The sequence below is a fragment of the Setaria italica genome, chromosome III, assembly GCF_000263155.2.
Source record: "Setaria italica strain Yugu1 chromosome III, Setaria_italica_v2.0, whole genome shotgun sequence".
NCBI lineage: Eukaryota > Viridiplantae > Streptophyta > Magnoliopsida > Poales > Poaceae > Setaria > Setaria italica.
The window spans coordinates 5,571,835-5,589,735 of record NC_028452.1 but is presented as its reverse complement, the minus strand read 5'-3'; the positions used below and the strand labels follow the sequence as shown (position 1 = coordinate 5,589,735).

At 44.6% G+C, this 17,901-nt stretch overlaps 3 protein-coding genes across 3 annotated transcripts; 2 read left to right on the top strand and 1 right to left on the bottom strand.

Annotated features, from left to right (window-relative positions):
• Positions 1 to 2,671: 2,671 nt before the first annotated feature.
• On the top strand, positions 2,672 to 3,891 carry LOC101775088 (TLC domain-containing protein At5g14285). Its single transcript, XM_004960641.3, has one exon. It carries the CDS (start codon positions 2,923 to 2,925, stop codon positions 3,718 to 3,720), a length of 798 nt encoding a protein of 265 aa, XP_004960698.1. The 5' UTR covers positions 2,672 to 2,922; the 3' UTR covers positions 3,721 to 3,891.
• Positions 3,892 to 3,971: 80 nt separating this feature from the next.
• Positions 3,972 to 9,439, bottom strand: LOC101775496 (DNA polymerase alpha subunit B). The gene is made up of 16 exons (XM_004960642.3): positions 9,212 to 9,439; positions 9,039 to 9,114; positions 8,050 to 8,181; positions 7,576 to 7,942; positions 7,409 to 7,504; positions 7,233 to 7,312; positions 7,066 to 7,141; positions 6,819 to 6,995; positions 6,434 to 6,538; positions 6,242 to 6,337; positions 6,064 to 6,156; positions 5,764 to 5,805; positions 5,634 to 5,675; positions 4,908 to 5,038; positions 4,695 to 4,821; positions 3,972 to 4,523 (listed from the first exon to the last, which is right to left on the bottom strand). The coding sequence occupies exons 1-16, from the start codon at positions 9,300 to 9,302 to the stop codon at positions 4,371 to 4,373; spliced, it is 1,884 nt and encodes a 627-aa protein (XP_004960699.1). The 5' UTR covers positions 9,303 to 9,439; the 3' UTR covers positions 3,972 to 4,370.
• Positions 9,440 to 10,821: 1,382 nt separating this feature from the next.
• On the top strand, positions 10,822 to 15,943 carry LOC101774685 (stromal 70 kDa heat shock-related protein, chloroplastic). The gene is made up of 8 exons (XM_004960640.4): positions 10,822 to 11,456; positions 12,253 to 12,505; positions 12,995 to 13,074; positions 13,741 to 13,883; positions 13,997 to 14,095; positions 14,207 to 14,396; positions 14,592 to 14,990; positions 15,269 to 15,943. The coding sequence occupies exons 1-8, from the start codon at positions 10,911 to 10,913 to the stop codon at positions 15,665 to 15,667; spliced, it is 2,109 nt and encodes a 702-aa protein (XP_004960697.1). The 5' UTR covers positions 10,822 to 10,910; the 3' UTR covers positions 15,668 to 15,943.
• Positions 15,944 to 17,901: the final 1,958 nt, after the last annotated feature.

Here is a 17,901-nt window from a genome sequence, read left to right as displayed (position 1 = left end):
GAAAAAAAAAGTTCCTTTTTTGTCTACAGCTTGATGTATTCTTATCGTTTGTATTATTGGTCTTCTAGAGGGAATTGCCTTTTTTAAGTATGTTTTACCTTGTCAAATAATCACTTCTGAAAATGTGGAGGCTTCCAGTAACGATGTTGTGTTAATATATATGACTAATGCTAGGATTTTTTTTAAGTATGGTGTGAATTAGTGGTGAACTATTGTTCTTTTCTTCCTGATGCAGTATGCAAAGATCCTGCCCCTTGGCTTTGATCCACATGCTAGGAATTTAACTATGGGTGTTATTTTGGTGTACAATGTTCTGAAAACAGTAGCACTACCCCCCTTTTTATAGGGTATATCACGATTTTTGTAGTAAAAAATTTGTTAGTTTTCACTTTTGGCCAAAATATAGTTAAGTATTTCACATATCTTTTAATATGATATTGGTTTGTTACAAATGACAATATATTCTAAGAGAAATTAATTGTTAAATTTTGCTTTTCAAAGGACTTTTCCCTACATAAACAGAAGGATGAACCTTTATTGGTCCCTCTTTTTTTTCAAGAGAATGCATTTATTAGTGTAATTACATACTGAACTGTTTGTTTTCTTTTTCGTTTCAGGAGTTGAAGCAGCATTGTTATGAGCCACAATTTCATAATGTCATGTGTAGAGTAGCATGTCTAGTTGTGTGTTATTTATTTATTTTTATCAAGAAGATGGAGTAGGAGAAATTTCATCTGAAACTCTTTTGAGTTTTTTGTTTGTTTTTAGTTAGCAAAAAAACCCACAAAATTGCCCACAGATTTACCTCTTAAATTTTTTTGTTTGTTGTTTCTTAGATTTTTGTACGATAAATTTACCTGTAATCTTTTGGCAATATTTTAGTACGCAAAATAATGTCATTCATTGTTGCGCGTATGAGGTAAGCTCGCATCGCTTTGAGAATATTCAAGTTTTTTTAGAACGGAGAATATCTAGAGCTCAGAGCAACTCCAAAAGTCTTCTAAAAATTCTCCCCCAAAACTATGTATTAGGTTTTTTCTAAAATTTTATTTCTCTAAAATATTATCATCCCACAGATCTTCAAAAATTAACTTCTCTAATATTTTAAAACAAGCTACGTCGTCGTCATCGTGAGTGGGTCCGATCCAATTTTTTTAAGTGGGCCAAATATAGTTGGCCCAATCTCACCTCCCCCTCACCATCTCTCCCTCACCATCTCTCCCTCTTCCGAAGTTAGAAGGTATTGAACCTTCCGGTATTTTAGATTCGTGCAAGTGATAAGATTCATCAGACATCAAACACAAATTCTAGTTCCCTTCCCTCCCCTGCCTGTTGTTGCCCCCGTGCAGGCCCCGCCGCCCACCCCTCCCTCCCCTGTTGCTGTCACCACCCCTCACGTTGGCCCTGCTGCACGCCGCCCTTGTTGGCTGCTGTCGGAGCCGGAGAAGAAGGTTGGATTCAATTTTTTTAAAAAAAATATTTATGCAACTTTTTAAAAAAAATATTGGATTCAACTTTTTCTAAAGAAATGTTGCTCAACTTTTTTCGAATAAATGTTTAACTTTTTTGAAGAAATGTTGGTTCAACTTTTTGTTCGAATAAATATTAGTTCAATTTTTTGAAAAAAATGTTGTTCCAACTTTTTTGAAAAAATGTTGGATAATATTTTTTATCCAATGATTTTTAGTGAGCATCGTTAAATGGGAGGGTTGGGGAAGGAGGTGAGGAAGAAGAAGATAGTTGAGACTAGCCTCGCTGGGGTGAAAGCCACCCTCTACCTTCATATCAGACCTCCATCGTTCATTCGAGCAGAGCTCGCCGCCGGTCAAATCCGCGCACACGAGTTCTGCGTCGAGTGCGTCGTTCGCTACATTGAGGGCCGCGTCGTGGACCGCGCGGTGGCTGTGGACGAGCACCACAGTAGCGGCGGCGGCGAGGGCCAAGGATGCGTGATGTCCCGGCTCGCCACCAGCAGCTCCTCCGCCTCGCACCCGTCGCTCCCGATCCCGATCCGGCCGCCCGAAGCCGAGCCAGCCAGGATGGCCCATTCGCTCAACTGCCTCGACGACCCCTCGCGGGAGCAGGAGGGCCTAACCGGCGTGGCCGCGGTCGAGCACGTGCCCCTTTCCGCCGTCGCCTCGGCCGGCTACCGCCGTGCTCCTCCCATCCCTCGCCTTCCTCCCGCGCGCCGCCCAGCGCCGCCTGCGGCCCTGGCAGCTCCTGCTCTGCCTCGGCTCCGCGGACCACGCCGCCGTCGCCGCGGACCTCAGCCTCTGCCTCGTCCACGTCGACGCCAACCGCGCCGAGGAGGTCGCCGACACCGTCATGGCGCTCATCCTCGGCCTGCTATGCCGGACGCACCTGCTGTCGCGCCAGGCATTCTCAGCCCCGGCCGCGGTCGCCGCCGGCTGGCTCGGCTCCGTTCAGCCGATGCGCCGCAGCTCCTCCGCCTCGCTCCAAAAATCGGCGGGAAGGAATCTGCACGCGGGAAAGGACAACCCGGGCACGATTGGGAGAGGGGTGTCCCGCGGAAATATGCGGCCTGTATTTTTTTTTAAGAATAGGGATTTGTTGGAGCTTGACTTTTTTGTTTTTCTCCCTGTATAAGATAGGGTAATATAAAAAGAAAGGTGAATATGCATTGCTTTATGAAGCGCGCGCCACCACGGACACGGAGCACCCCAAGCAAGCTAGCTGAAACTGTAGCCACGCAAGCCACGCCACGCCAAAGCCCAACAACGGCGTCACGCCGCGAGCGCGCGAGACGACGAATGCGGCGGCCATCTCGTGCTTCCAGAGCTCATCCGCGGCCTCTTCTTCCACGCATGCGATCGACGAGGTTGTATCCAGCGTCGTCTTAGTCGAATCGTCGTGTCAGCCAGCGGGCGCACTAACAGCGGGTAGCGTCGTTGTTCTGCTCCCATGGAGGAGCACGCCGCCGTCGCCACGCCGCGCGCGGGCGCAGAGGAGTCCATGTTCCTGCCGTTCCTGGCGATGTTCGCGTCCGTCTACCTCGTCGGCTACCTCATCGTCTTCCGGCGCTGGGGCGCGCGGCCCCGCGCCGAGGCCGCCAGCTGCTTCACCTCGCTCTTCCACGGCACCCCCGCGGCGCTGCTCGCCCTCCGCGCCGTGCTCTCCCGCCACCGCGCCGCCGCCGGCCACCTCGCGGTCCTGGCGGCGCCCAACACCGCCGCCGAGGGCCTGGTCCTCGACTTCAGCACGGCCTACTTCGCCGTGGACCTGGCGCACTACCTCCTCTTCCTCCCTGGCGAGGCGCTCTTCGTGGCGCACCACCTCGCCACGCTCTACGTCCTCGCCACCTGCCGCCATGCGGCCGGCGCCGGCGCCGCCGCGCTGCTGCCGCTGGAGGTGCTCGCCGAGGCCACCAGCGCCGCGCAGAACGTGTGGACGCTGGCGGGGATGCGCCGGCGCGACTCGCCGCTCGCCGCCAGGGTGTACGCCGCGCTGTCGCCGCCGTTCTACGCGGCGTACACGGCGGCGAGGGCCGCGCTCGGCCCGGCGTGGTTCGTGAGGGTGGTGGGGTTCTTCTACGCGTCCTCCGGCGGCGGAGGCCGCGTGCCGGCGTGGGCGTGGGCGTCGTGGACGGTGGTCATCGGCGCAGGGATAGCGGTGAGCATCCTGTGGGTGGGTAACCTGTGGCTGGAGTACTTCCGGGAGAGGAAGGAAAGCAAGCTGCTGGAGAGCAGCAAGCAGCAATGATCAATTCTGCAGCATTTGCATTTGCATTTGCATTTCCATTCCCATTCATTCATTGCAACACCCACTACAGATCTGCCCTCTCATAATTTGGGTGTCATTAGCCTTATGACTGTATCTGAGTATTCAGGAAGTTGTATGGCTATGCTAATAGGTCTGCTTTCTTAGAGTTAATTTGCATTCTGGAAACATTTCACAGTAATACAGAATCAAAATTGCAAAAACAGAGCATTACCACTTCGGTAGAGACATCGTTAACACTCTGGATAGAAACTGCCAGTAAGCATGGAACCGTAATAATGCTATGGGGGAGGAAACAGCAATAGGATGGACCAAGTAGTTCCTGATATACAATAGGATGGACCAACTAGTTCCTGATATACAATAGTACGGAAACCGGAGAAACGATCAGATCAGTTGTTAGTTGACAATAATGTCAATCTTCTACTCGGTACTTGGTTACAGCAGAAATGCTGCCATAAGCTAAGCAAAACTTAAAACGCTGATATGGCTTTCCTTGCTCAGCTTGCATGCACTTAAATCCTTCCTGTTGGGTGGTTACTGGTGGCAAACAAGACCCCAGGCCTTTGGTAAATTTTCCAGCAGATGAATCAGCCTCTTTTCATGTTAGGTGATATGCTCCGGCAGGAAAACTATATGCGGATGATGGAGGCCTTCGTCCTGTCGGTGTCCTCATTGTAGTAAAGCTCCACAAATGTGCCCCCACCAATTCCCTTTGCCAACCTCCCAGGGTTCATGCAAATAAACTGTTTCTGAACATCGCTGCCTTCCCCAAGGGAAAGCACCTGCAAACAAAATGTTCTCAGCATCACTTCATTTAAAAGCAAAGGAAGTAGCTCATAAACAACAGACATGAATCACAGTTTCAACAATGAGCTCCAAGATGGTAAAACCCAAATATATACATATTAAATTTTTTCAATAAAATGTACTGCCTGTCATAAACTTGTAATTACCTTCACAAATGGAGCAAGATCGGAAGTAAGCAGGAGAACATCTGGAGCCGATGAGATTTCCAGGGCTTCCTTAGCAAGTGAGAAGTCCAATGGCACACCAGCAGCAGGAGGATATAGAGGATAGTAGCTGCAGGAGGTGTGCAACATCAGAACTCTGAAACTACAAACATAATTCATCCCTAGTAAGACAACTGCATAACTAAATGGAGTCACCTTTGTTGCTTTAATATGTGTGTTGCAAGTCGCCCAATCCTGTCGCCAGGCTTTCCAACAGGTGGCTTGCGAGAAATTTCCTCACCACTGAGCTGTTTCAAGATGTCCACTGTACAACAGCCAAAGTGTATCTGGAAAGTCAAAAGGAAACATTCTTGGATAAGATTAAAGTTAATGATAAAGATTCAAATAACAACATTATATGAGATGAATTTTGTTCATAATATGCATATATGTATATATTAAGAAAGACACATTTTCCAGTAAGTTGCCAAATTTGGTATATATCTTATGGGCAAACACAAGAACAATCAGCATTCAGGTCTAGGAATCCCAAGCATTGAATAACTCTTCTAGACAACGCAACAACTAGATAGAAGATGCAGGAGATGAGGAGCATATTAAGATCACAATAAGGATACAGATTTTCTTTTAAGTTGAATGACTATTTTCAAAAAAAAATCACATAAGAATAGCAAAAATATTTTAACTGAAATTAAGGCATCACTATCAGATACTCCATCCGTCCCAAATTACTATTCGTTTTGGCTTTTCTAGATACATAACTTTTGCTATGTATCTAGACATAGTATATATCTAGGTGCATATCAAAAGCTATGTACCTAGAAAAGCCAAAACGAATAGTAATTTGGGACGGAGGTTATATTAGACAAGGACAACCATATGTCCGTGATATTATCTGTTACATCCATTTATATACCGTACCTGGTTACAGCTGAATAGACTTGGATTTGCCAGACAAGAAATCTGCATAATGTACATAAACCTTTTAAAAACAAAGGGATATAATCATCAAATAGTTCTCAAGGGAAATCCTACAAAGTTATGGATATACCTGATGTGTGATATCTTCTGGTAAATTCAAGTCAAATGCAGGCTGCATGTAAGCAACAGTAGAGATATACCATTAGAGATGCATGTGCTGAGAACATTAAAAGGGCTTAAATAACAATAACACAATGCATTTGCACATAGTATCGGACTACCAAGCCTAGGTGATTAGAGCAAACATGAGTTAAAACTCTCAGCAAAATTTACATCTAACTAAGCATATACTAGTTGATATGTAATGATACAGCAACATGTTTTATAATTGTTAAATCAGATCTGAATCTCAACAAGGAAAATTACAAACCTGAGGGAAAACAAAGTCATGGTGAGCATCACGCACGGATGGAATGAGAATTACACGGACGGTGTTCCCCAAATACTGGGTAAAGTCTTGTATCTGAACAAAAGTATATAAAAGACGAATTACTCTTGCATTTGACAATGTGCCAGCACGACATCTACAGAAATGAGCATTTACCTACCTTTCTCAGAATTTCAAAATGGAAAATATCATGAAATGTCTGGTCAACAGTTCCCTTTTTTATGTCAGGATGATCAGAATCAATAAAGGGTCCCATCTGCAAAAAAACCCAGAGAGAATCAATTGCTATGTACAGTAGCAGAACATTTCAAATATGCATGCTTGTTTTGTGTACAAGATTGAGAGGACCCACCAATATGAGCAGTTGAGGTTGCTTACGACAAGCATATGACAGAAGTTCTTGCAATGGCTCAAACAACAGATTATCGGTGGTTGTGTAGGGACCTGCCGCAATGACCTATAAAAAGCATGAAGTATTCAAAGGTAAGCAATAAACTGTAAAATCCTATGACCAAATGGCATCTAAATTAAACTAATCTTTGGCATACTCTCCTGTCATTGAGCACATTAAGACAATAAATGAAGAAAGTATAAACATACAGTTGACGCATAGGAAAAGAAACCAAAATAGAAGGGCAAATGAACTGACATATAAGCTTGGAGGAAACAACAATAATTATTCGTTAAACAGATATATTTGGTACAGCATTTTTTCCAAAGACCAGACAGTAACTAACCGATGACAATGCTCTTGGCAGAGTGCCAGCGTCAGAATTTTGGTGGTGGTTTCCATTGTCAACAGCTTGTTTCTTAGCACTAGGAAGTTGAGCATCCACAGAGACCGGTATCGAATCAATCAACTTTGATGCAACGAAACAGTGTCCACTGGGATTGTGGCCTTCAATACCCACCACCTGTTATTTAACTTTGTGTTAATTTGATTCAGTAGATAATGTATATGTCATTAGAACTGGCTGTGCTTACCTGTCCAGGAAACAAAGAGAAGTGATCAAGATCCTTCAAGTCAAGGCGCACACGCTGTCCCCTGGAGTGCTCGACACTAGAAAAAGATGTCGGTGTCGTTAGCCTAAACAAATAGCAAAATGTGACCAAGCAAAGATCACCACATGAATGGGCCCAAGCACACTCACCTGCCCTGAAGCAAGATGGATTTTTCATTCAAACGACCTTCCCCATCACAGGTTACCATGCCGACTGCAAACATTTTCTCCTGCAGAGAGCAAATAATTGGTTATGTGCTATCAAGGAAAGGGATGAGAATGAGATAAGTAGTTAACAGAGCAATACTAAGGTGCCCTGCAGTTACCTCTGAAGCAAGAGTAGCATCTGCAGGTTCTCCACAAAACCCAGATGCAGAAAACAAGGTTGCCGATTTTCGTAACCGATCTTCCAAGTAATTAAACTGGAAAAGGGATGCAGTCAAAGAGCAGCTGCTAACAACAATTAAGAAAAAAAGATTGGCAGTGCCCTTACTCTGTCTTCCATTCTATCATACATGAACCTGCAACCTGGTTCAGGCTGTGAGCGCTGAACTTGTAAGGAACATCTTTGACTTGGTTGGATTCTTTTAATTACTTCATCATCTGTGGTTTCAGCCTCATGTGTGCTTGGCATGCTAGCCGCATTATCAGCATTAAGAACGTACTGCTGAGTAAATTTATTTACTCGAGTTGCGAAAGGGGTAATGCGGTCACCATTTGTTTTGGCCACTCTGCTGGATGATGGTCTGTCGCTTGTCAGAGTTAGCTCAGAGTTAAATGGCTCTCCAGGGGTTTTTTCCTGTTTAGAGCCTGGCGTCTCAAGAAATGCTGCTTCATCTGCGTGTGAATTGTTCAAGAGCCTGCAACAGTTACTCCTAGATTATGTATTTCCTTGATTATGACATAACTAACAAAGGTACTTCTGTGACAACCATGCACATAAGTGAATCTGATATGTGGAGCTAACATGTCAACATCGTTACTGGAGTAAATGTGAAGGTCGGCCTCTTCTTCTATTATCCTTTCTTTAACTTCATTTTGAAGGTGCGACTGAAAACCATCAAGATATGACCTTTGAAGCTTTAAGCCATCCAATTGCCTGCATAAATTAGTTCTTTCAGTTCCCCTAGTTGCATCATGTAATAGAACGGAAATAAAAAGCTTTACAATGATAAATATTGGAACATACCGAAAATTTAATAAGTGAAGTTCAAAAAAGCCAACAGTAACAGTATGGTTAAGTTCAGAAAGTCTAACAGTAACAATATGGATCCTGCCGTCCTGGTATCATAATCATATCAGGGGGGATCTCTTAATGCTAAGAACCAAAAATTCAACATGAGCTGCGCTATTTTAATGGTACGTAAATATGGATAGGATTTAAAGTCTAAACAAGAGAACCAGCAAAGTTTGATAACAGTTAATGTAAGCCGATGTAGTGGTCATTTACGCTCAAGCCAATAAAACAAACAGTGAACCAAGAGGATCACGCAAAATATCCAGAAACTTGTGGCAACAGAATTATTTGATATTGCTTTAGTAAGGGGCTAAAAACTAGTCCAATGAGCAAACAAGGTTTCGGCCTCCATTAGTTAACAGGTGTGTCCTGAATTTCCGCTTTCCCTCTGGCAGTTCAGATGAGAAAAGTGTCTGGACTCGCATGTCATGAAGGTTCTTCAAAAACTTATCAGAACAAGTAACATCTTATCAAAATTAACCTAACATCTTATCAGAATTAACCAGCACCGCCACACAAATGATATGCTTGGTTTAGCGGCAAAAGAAGTTACCATTGTTTTTATAAGTTTATATACCCAACTTCACAAAAGAATGTGCCTTTTTTCCCCCACATACAGTGCCAAAATGACCTACAGACATTATTGCTGGCTTCATTTCATCTGCAGAAGGTGCTACAGTTGATGTTATTTGCAACATCCTTATCTGGGATGAGCTGACCTGTTGAGGTAGTAGACCTCCCAGTTGGAGACGAGGTCCGCGGGGCTCATCTTGTAGTTGATGCAGTAGGTCAGCACTGCAAACAAAACCACACTCACATGAGCACAGATCAATACCGAGGCCAGCCGAAAACCGGAGAAGGAGGGGAGGTGGGGGCGGGCGGGCGTGCTTACGCGTGGAGAGGATCTGGGCGGCATCCTCGGGGCCGGCGCCCCCGATGGAGAAGCCGCTGCTCTCAAGCTCCGCACGGATCTCTGCCTCCATCGCCCCGCCGCTGCTTACTCTCTGCGCAGTCGAGGGTACTTCGTGAGCGGGGGACGGCGACCCTGCGGCGTGGGTGGAGAGAGAGAGGAAGGCGAGGGATCTGGGGACAGAGCGAGGTGGGGTGGCGGGAAATGAGGTGACGAAATGGCGGGAAAGATTTTGCGGTGGGGTGGACGGAGGAGCAAGCAAACCCTAGCTAGACGGACGGGTGGGGTGGGCCGTTACTTGTTGGGCCATGTGGGCTTGAGTAAACCGGGCCTGGTACGGAGGACGAACCGAGTCGACTCAGTCGAGGTCCAGATTTTGAGCTACTCTGAGATTGGGTCTGAAGCACATGGGCCATGAGTTTGGTGAGGTCAAAGCATATTGGGAGGATAAATGAGCAAATTGGGAACGTTTGGGTTGTTTTTCTCTTTCAATTCGATTCGATATTTCGAGACGAGCTTTGTGTATGTACTGTGTACCAAAACCTTTGATGTCACTCCCTCCGTGTACTCGTTTTAACTTTTCTCCTAAATATATACTGCGTCTAGATATATAAAATTTTTTATGTATCTGAAAAGGCCAAAACGAATAGTGTTTTGCAACGGAGGGAGTATGTTAGTAAATTGTTTCGATATAAACAATAGATAGAAACATATGTCACGATTCTCTTCACTTTTTTTCTATCTTAGTTGCTGTTTACCTTTTTAATTAATTGTTGCTTGTAGCAACTTCTATTGCATGACGGTGATATCATGTTTGAACTTAAGTTTAATGTTGTTGAGGATTGTTTATATGTTGAAGCTTTTTCCAGCAACAGAAAACGAATCCAATTGTCGTAGCAGTCACCAAAAGCAGATACAGGAGGCTATAGGCCCCAGCTCACACCCATGAATATCCCCTTAAGCCCCCAACATTCTTTGGCTATAGATTGAGGAGAGCGAGGGAGAAGAGAAGAGAGAGGAAGGATAAGAAGGATGGAGTAGATGAACCCCTCAGTAACCGGTCTTCATCCATCACTAGCGGACACTATTACAATGAGGGAGGACAATACCATGAGGTAACACACCTTCACTAGTTAAAAAGTTTTATTTTTTTATGAATTGTAAATAAAAATAGCTCTGAAATTAAAAGGTGTAAATGTAAAAGAATCTAGCAAAAGTATTGTTTATAATACCATGCACGCAAGCTAAAAGTAGCATCACAATTTTGCAAACGCATAATTCTTTGCAGGTTCCCTACGTTTGAACCATCTGAACCCCTAGCCAAAACCGGCGACGCCGACGCAACAAACCCCACGAGGAGAAGCCCGTGCGTCTGCGTGCAGGCTGCCACGCCGCCTCTCACTCGCCACCAGCCCACGAAAACCCAAGCTGTTCAAACCCCACCCTCGCCTCACGCACGGCCGGCCGCCGCCACCACCCGCACGCCAACTACCTCTCGCCCGGCCCCACACGTCAGTCCCTCGCCAGTATAAACTTCCCCTCCCCTCACCTCCTCCTCCCCCTCTTATCCCCTCGCCTCCTCCCCACCTCCGCCGCTGCGCTCCCCCTTCGTCTCCGCCCCACCTCCCCCTCCTCGGATAGGGTTAGGGCTCCCCACCCCCCACCCGCGAGCGCGCGCGCCATGGCCTCCTTCACCTGCTCCCAGGTCGGCGCGGCGGCCGCGGGCGGCGCCTCGCCCTTCCTCTTCTCCCGGCGGCGGGGGAGCGGGCCCGCCCCGCCGAGCTCCCCCTTCGTGGGCCGGCGGCTGGCGGCGGCGGTGCGGATGCGCGCGCCCTCCCGCGGCCCCCGCGGGGGCGCCGCGCTCCGGGTCACCTGCGAGAAGGTGGTGGGGATCGACCTGGGCACCACCAACTCCGCCGTCGCGGCCATGGAGGGCGGCAAGCCCACCGTCGTCACCAACGCCGAGGGGGCGCGCACCACGCCCTCCGTCGTCGCCTACACCAAGACCGGGGAGCGGCTCGTCGGCCAGATCGCCAAGCGCCAGGCCGTCGTGAACCCCGAGAACACCTTCTTCTCCGTCAAGCGATTCATCGGGCGCAAGATGTCCGAGGTCGACGACGAGGCCAAGCAGGTTTCCTACGGCGTCGTCAAGGACGAGAACGGCAACGTCAAGCTCGACTGCCCCGCCATCGGCAAACAGTTCGCTGCAGAGGAGATTTCCGCGCAGGTATAGCTCTTCAATCCTCAGTTACCTTTCCTCTAAAAGGAATCCTCGGTTACTGGAGTGCACTTCACTGCAAGTTTGTTCTCAATGCAATTTGGTAAATGTGCTATGTTTTATATAGACATTCGAGCTAGATGATGTAGATAGATGCTATGTTTGTTGTTCGTCAATCGGGTATATCAAAAAGTTATCAGTTTTACCAGAGTATAGCTCTAGGAGCATACATGTTTGTATGCACCTAAATATAGTGTATGTCTAGATGCATACAAACATCTATGAACCTAGAAAAGCCAAAACGACCTACAATTTGAAATGGAGGGAGTAATAGTTTGTTATGCAACTGGATATAGGACCTTTGAGGAAAAGTTTTGTTCAGTCATGGAAATACGTTTCAATTTAAAGACATTTTCATTTTAATTTGGCACTGGATAGACCATGTTTGAATCCTTAACTTGCTCTGGACTCTGGACTCTGGAGTTCTAATCCTTTCGAGAGTTAGCGCCTGTTTCGAGTGCGGGGATTTTTTCCAGAATGCTGCACAATGTAAATTACGGTTGCACCAAACTGGGCTTTGCGTATTTTAATTCCAGTCTGAAACAAGTGGCATTGCTATATGATTTCTATCAACATTGATGATTGTTTGAAGTTGTTGAGTTATTTGTATTCTGTATTTCAGTTATTACCTGTTTAATTTGTATTTTGAGTAGCTTCCAGACAAATATGTTTGGGATGCTTGCTGCTTATCATTTTACTTTTATTTGTTGTACATTTGACTTATCATGGTTTATTACTGTGACAGGTTTTGCGGAAGTTGGTGGATGATGCATCTAAGTTTCTTAATGAGAAAATTACAAAAGCAGTGGTTACTGTCCCAGCATACTTCAACGATTCACAAAGGACAGCAACAAAAGATGCTGGTCGTATTGCAGGGCTGGAAGTTCTTCGTATTATAAATGAACCAACTGCTGCATCATTGGCGTATGGTTTCGAGAAGAAAAATAATGAAACAATTCTAGTGTTTGACTTGGGAGGCGGTACCTTTGATGTATCTGGTAAGCAACGGTCTCCCTGTTGATTTCTCCATTATAATTGTCCAGGAGTATTAGCCCTACTTTCTCAGGTTTTGCCCAGTTTGATCTATGAGGTGTCAAATGGTCTGTCCAGGAACTTTTAAGTGGTATTTTACATTGCTCAACTCTTTGAGCCATGTGTTTGATGAACACTACTTTTAAAGAGAATTATATGGTTGCAAGAGTTATTATTACAAAGATAAATTATAAGGCATGGATCCCAGATCTTTTCTGGTCCTCTTGGATTGCTCTATTTGGTTATTGAACTCATATTGAAGCTTTCTGAGTTGTGAAGTCAATTTCTGTGATCAAATTAACAACTTGTTGACCGGACTGTTGTAATCATGTCGATCATTTTCCATTCATATTTTTCTGTGTGAAAGTGAGATTCTGCCGGTGTCTTGCTGTTACACTTTAAATGATTTCTTATGTTTATACTCATTTTACGACTAAAACAATACCATCGTGCAGTATTGGAGGTTGGAGATGGTGTATTTGAGGTGCTTTCCACATCAGGTGACACCCACCTTGGTGGTGATGACTTTGATAAGGTGCCAAATTTTCTTCTGTTCTTTTTTTAGCTATAAATCGTACGCTGAAACTTGAATTGTATCAACTGATGCCATTTTGTTTCTTTTTATGCTGTTATACATTTTACTGTGAAATAGTTTTTTCTTACATTTGAGTCCTTGCCTTTTGGTAACACGGTTCTGAGTAACAAACACTCTGTAGATTTCTGACTTCTATGTTAGAATTCATAAACATGTGATTTGAACTCCTGAAAGAGCAAATGAGCAATACATGTGAAAAGTCAGAACACATTGTGTAGTACCAATTGAATGCAATGTTTAAAAACGGGGTGCTAGGCGGAGCAGCATTGCCGTGCTTAGCTAGGCATTTTCCTGCCTTGAGCAGTTCAGGGCTTTGATAGGATTGGGGAAGATGAACATTGGTCATGCAAGTCATGGGTGCATGATTTGTCAATTTTTATGTTCTAGTATGAAAATTCAATATATTTAACACACCCTTACTCTGGTCACCTGGGAAATGTTCTAGCATTTTTTTTTCTCAAAGATCGATCATATTGAATTTGGAAACCAGTCTAAGTATCTAACCAATTTCAGACATTATGAGTACAATTGTTTCAGCACAAGTTCTGCAATTTTTGGGGTGATAGCTCTCCAGTATATTGATCATGTTATCCTTGACCTGTGCAGAGAATAGTAGATTGGCTAGCTAGCAACTTTAAGAAAGATGAAGGCATTGATCTTCTGAAGGATAAACAAGCCCTTCAGCGGCTCACTGAGGCAGCAGAGAAGGCTAAGATGGAACTGTCAACGCTGACACAGGCCAACATTAGGTAGGTTACTTCTCAGTTGTATGTACAAAGATAATATTTAAACTTGAACTTCTCTGCTCAGCTGTTGATCTACATCATTTGGAATTACTTATTCATGAACGCCTTAAATGCAGCCTGCCATTCATTACTGCTACTGCTGATGGGCCGAAACACATTGAGGCAACCCTCTCGAGAGCCAAATTTGAGGAACTATGTTCAGACCTTATCGACAGGTAATCATGGACATTCTGTCGGTATTTTGAGTCCAGTTCTTTAAAATCATTTATGTACTTGTATTTATGCTCGTTTTACTAAGGCTTTACTGACATTCTCTTTGGCAACAGGCTTAAAACTCCTGTCAATAATGCTTTGAAAGATGCCAAGTTGTCGGTCAGTGATCTAGATGAAGTGATTCTTGTGGGTGGATCCACACGAATCCCTGCAGTGCAAGAACTTGTGAGGAAGCTTACTGACAAGGATCCCAATGTTACGGTCAACCCTGATGAGGTTGTTTCTCTTGGGGCAGCTGTGCAGGTGATTTTCTTTATTCTCAAATGTGATCTCGTGTTGCAGAGTATAATCGACATGGAGAGCCCTTAGTTCATGTTTCTTCCCCACATGTTTGTAAAGCTGCGTTTATAATGAACTGCAGACAGCATGGCATTACATAGTAAAGCATCATTTTCGACTTATTCAATATGCCACATTTAATATCCATTGTAATACCAGGGTGGGGTTTTGGCTGGAGATGTGAAAGATGTCGTTCTTCTGGATGTTACTCCATTATCTCTTGGTTTGGAGACATTGGGTGGAGTGATGACAAAGATTATCCCCAGGAATACCACACTGCCCACCTCAAAATCAGAGGTATTCTCAACAGCTGCAGATGGACAGACGAGTGTTGAGATCAATGTTCTCCAGGGAGAGAGAGAGTTTGTCAGGGACAACAAGTCTCTTGGAAGCTTCCGGTTGGATGGGATTCCTCCTGCACCTCGCGGTGTCCCACAAATTGAAGTGAAGTTTGATATTGATGCAAATGGTATTCTCTCAGTTGCTGCGATTGATAAGGGCACTGGAAAGAAACAGGATATCACCATTACTGGCGCTAGTACGCTACCTAAGGATGAGGTATGTCACAAAACTTCAGCTTAGGCATTATTTGGTTTGATAAATGGTAGTGAGCTGTTTGTGGTGATTTGGTGGCTGGACATAAAATTTGCCAGATTTATTTCTCCTCATGTCAATTATGTGGTGCTGGTTTCCTTTTGATCTGGCGGTATCATTGACAACTCTGATGTCACTGTTATGTTTCTACCATTCTGTAGAATAGTATGATACCTCTGGTTCCATGAAAATTAGTACCTGCATTGGTGCATGAACCCTTCTTGAACTGCCTCCTTTTGCAGGTTGAGAGAATGGTAGAAGAGGCTGACAAGTTTGCCAAGGAGGATAAGGAGAAGAGAGATGCCATTGACACCAAAAACCAGGCAGACTCTGTGGTCTACCAGACCGAGAAGCAACTGAAGGAGCTCGGCGACAAAGTCCCTGCTCCTGTGAAAGAGAAGGTGGATGTGAAGCTCCAGGAGCTCAAAGACGCCATTTCTGGTGGATCAACACAGGGCATGAAGGACGCCATGGCTGCTTTGAACCAGGAGGTGATGCAGATCGGGCAGGCAATGTACAACCAGCCTGGTGCAGCTGGATCTACCCCTGATGCTGAGGCCGGGCCTACGCCTGGTGCTGGACCTGCGAAGGGACCCAATGATGGGGATGTCATTGATGCGGACTTCACAGATAGTAACTGAGGTGTGATTGATGGATCCGGCGATGTGTTGAGCATGGGTGGCAGTAGGGAGTGAACAAAATGGTTCCCTTTTTTGTCCTTTGAAATGTACTATAGGCTATCTAGTGTGGAACTGATAGAGATAGTGTTTTTGCAAACATTGCGCTTGATTTTGACTCAGGGATTATCAGAATGCTCTATAAAGATGACAGAAGGGCAAAAGGTTTTGATGGAAATTGTAGCTCATTGGAAAGATGTTTCTTGCAATAAAATCATGACCTGATCAGTTGCCTGTCTATAGTATATTGTTCGGTGTTAAATAAAAAGTCAGTCCAGCTCCAAACAGTCAGTCCGATCTTGATGTGATCAAGGGAGTTACACCTCTGCAACTGCAAGTAACATACAAACTACAAAGCATTGAACAATTGCCCCAGTACCATTGACAGAGGCCTGGCAATGCTTTTCCTGTACCATGCATGTTTGGTCGATGTCAAACCAGAAGTTGGTTGCGACCATAGCAATGGTCGCTGCCTGCTGTTGTTTCGTACAACAATGAATGTCCAAATCTCGATGGGATCAGGACACTACATCTACACCTCTGCAAGTACTGACATGCTACGAGGAAATGAATGCCCGTTAAAATACACTGATATCTTGGTTCTCATTTTTCTCACTCCGAACTGTGGAGGGCTTTGGCGTTTACAATGCCCCTTGAAATGCCTGTAATTCATGATTTTATCATGCCATTAGAAATGTTCGAAAGTCTTGACCAACTGCAAACGTACGTAGATCTCAGTCACAAATGATGGGAATCAACATTTTATTGAAATTCAAAAGTGAATACTACTTGGACTCTTGGACTTCAATGTGCTGCCTCCTTTTCCATTGCCTTGAGTCTTAGAGTTTCCTTGTCCCGGGGTAGATGGATCTTCCAATACCTGTAGGAAATTGGGTTGTTCTCCAAATTAAAACCCTCTATTATTTTTATCGTATCCACATCCATTAGAACAAAGTTTCTGCAAAATCAAGATTTTGCTTCATGTAGTGCACACAAAATTGGCACGTAGGCTCCCCAAAAGCTTAAGTGATCCATGACTAAAGTCCATTAAAGTAGATGAATAAAAATCAAAATATCCCTAATCAATGCACAAAATCTTCATCCTAAACATTTTGTAGCACTCCCCAATTGTTCTATATATGCACAAAATCTGTTTTGCTCAGGACACGCTGCCTTGCCGCACTGCTGGCCGGTTCTAGGCACCTGGCAAAGCATGAAAATTGCTCATACATTCGAAAAATTGTCCATACATTTGAAATCATCACATTTATAACCTACTAAACAAATCATCGGCTATCCAATCATGAAACTGATTCATGCTTTGATCTTCATCCCCATGACATGTATTAGCTGTATTTCCTTGAGAAGACGATGCTTCGGAGAATGGAGCATAGTTTTCATCATGATCACACAAATCAAAGTCTGCATCCGCAAAAAAACTCTCTCGAATGAAATTATGAAGTGCCATGCATGCAATAATTATTTGGCTTTGCTTTGGCATCGGATAACTTGGTAGATCTAACAAAATCCTCCACTTCATCTTCAAAACTCCAAAAGACCGCTCGATGACATTTCGAAGTGAAGTATGTGCATAGTTAAAGTGCTCTTTTTTACCTCTTGGCATTGGGCCTTGTCAATACTCGGTAGATGATACTTTGTACCCTTGTACGGTGCAAGATAACCCGGTCGGTTTGGGTACCCCAGAGTCGATAAGATAGAACTTGCCTACACATTTAATTTTTTTTATGTAAGTCACATGGCAAGTATTGCAACTATGAGACAAAAGAGAGCATAGAACACGTCAATACCTTGAGGTGGATGTAGAAACTTGTCTCCATACTTCTCAATTGCATCTTTGAACACCCTCATATCATGAACTGAGCCAGGACATCCCGCCACGACAAAAGTAAATCTCATATTGAAGTCACATATGGCTATCACATTCTGACTGGTATATCCATGTCTTCTCGTATGTTGCACTACATTCTAGCTTATCTTGTTATTTGTAATTTGAGCTAAGGTTTGTTGTTCCTCATTTCTGGCAGGTTGTAACTCTGTAATCAACTCCCGAAACATCTTCAACATTGGACTTTTGCTTTTCTTGGGTGGACTTGTGGTTGTATTTGTAGTGCTGCTTGCCCTCTTGCGGCTGCTACCACTCATTGGACTGTTTAGAAAGCCTTCTCCATCTGCATCTT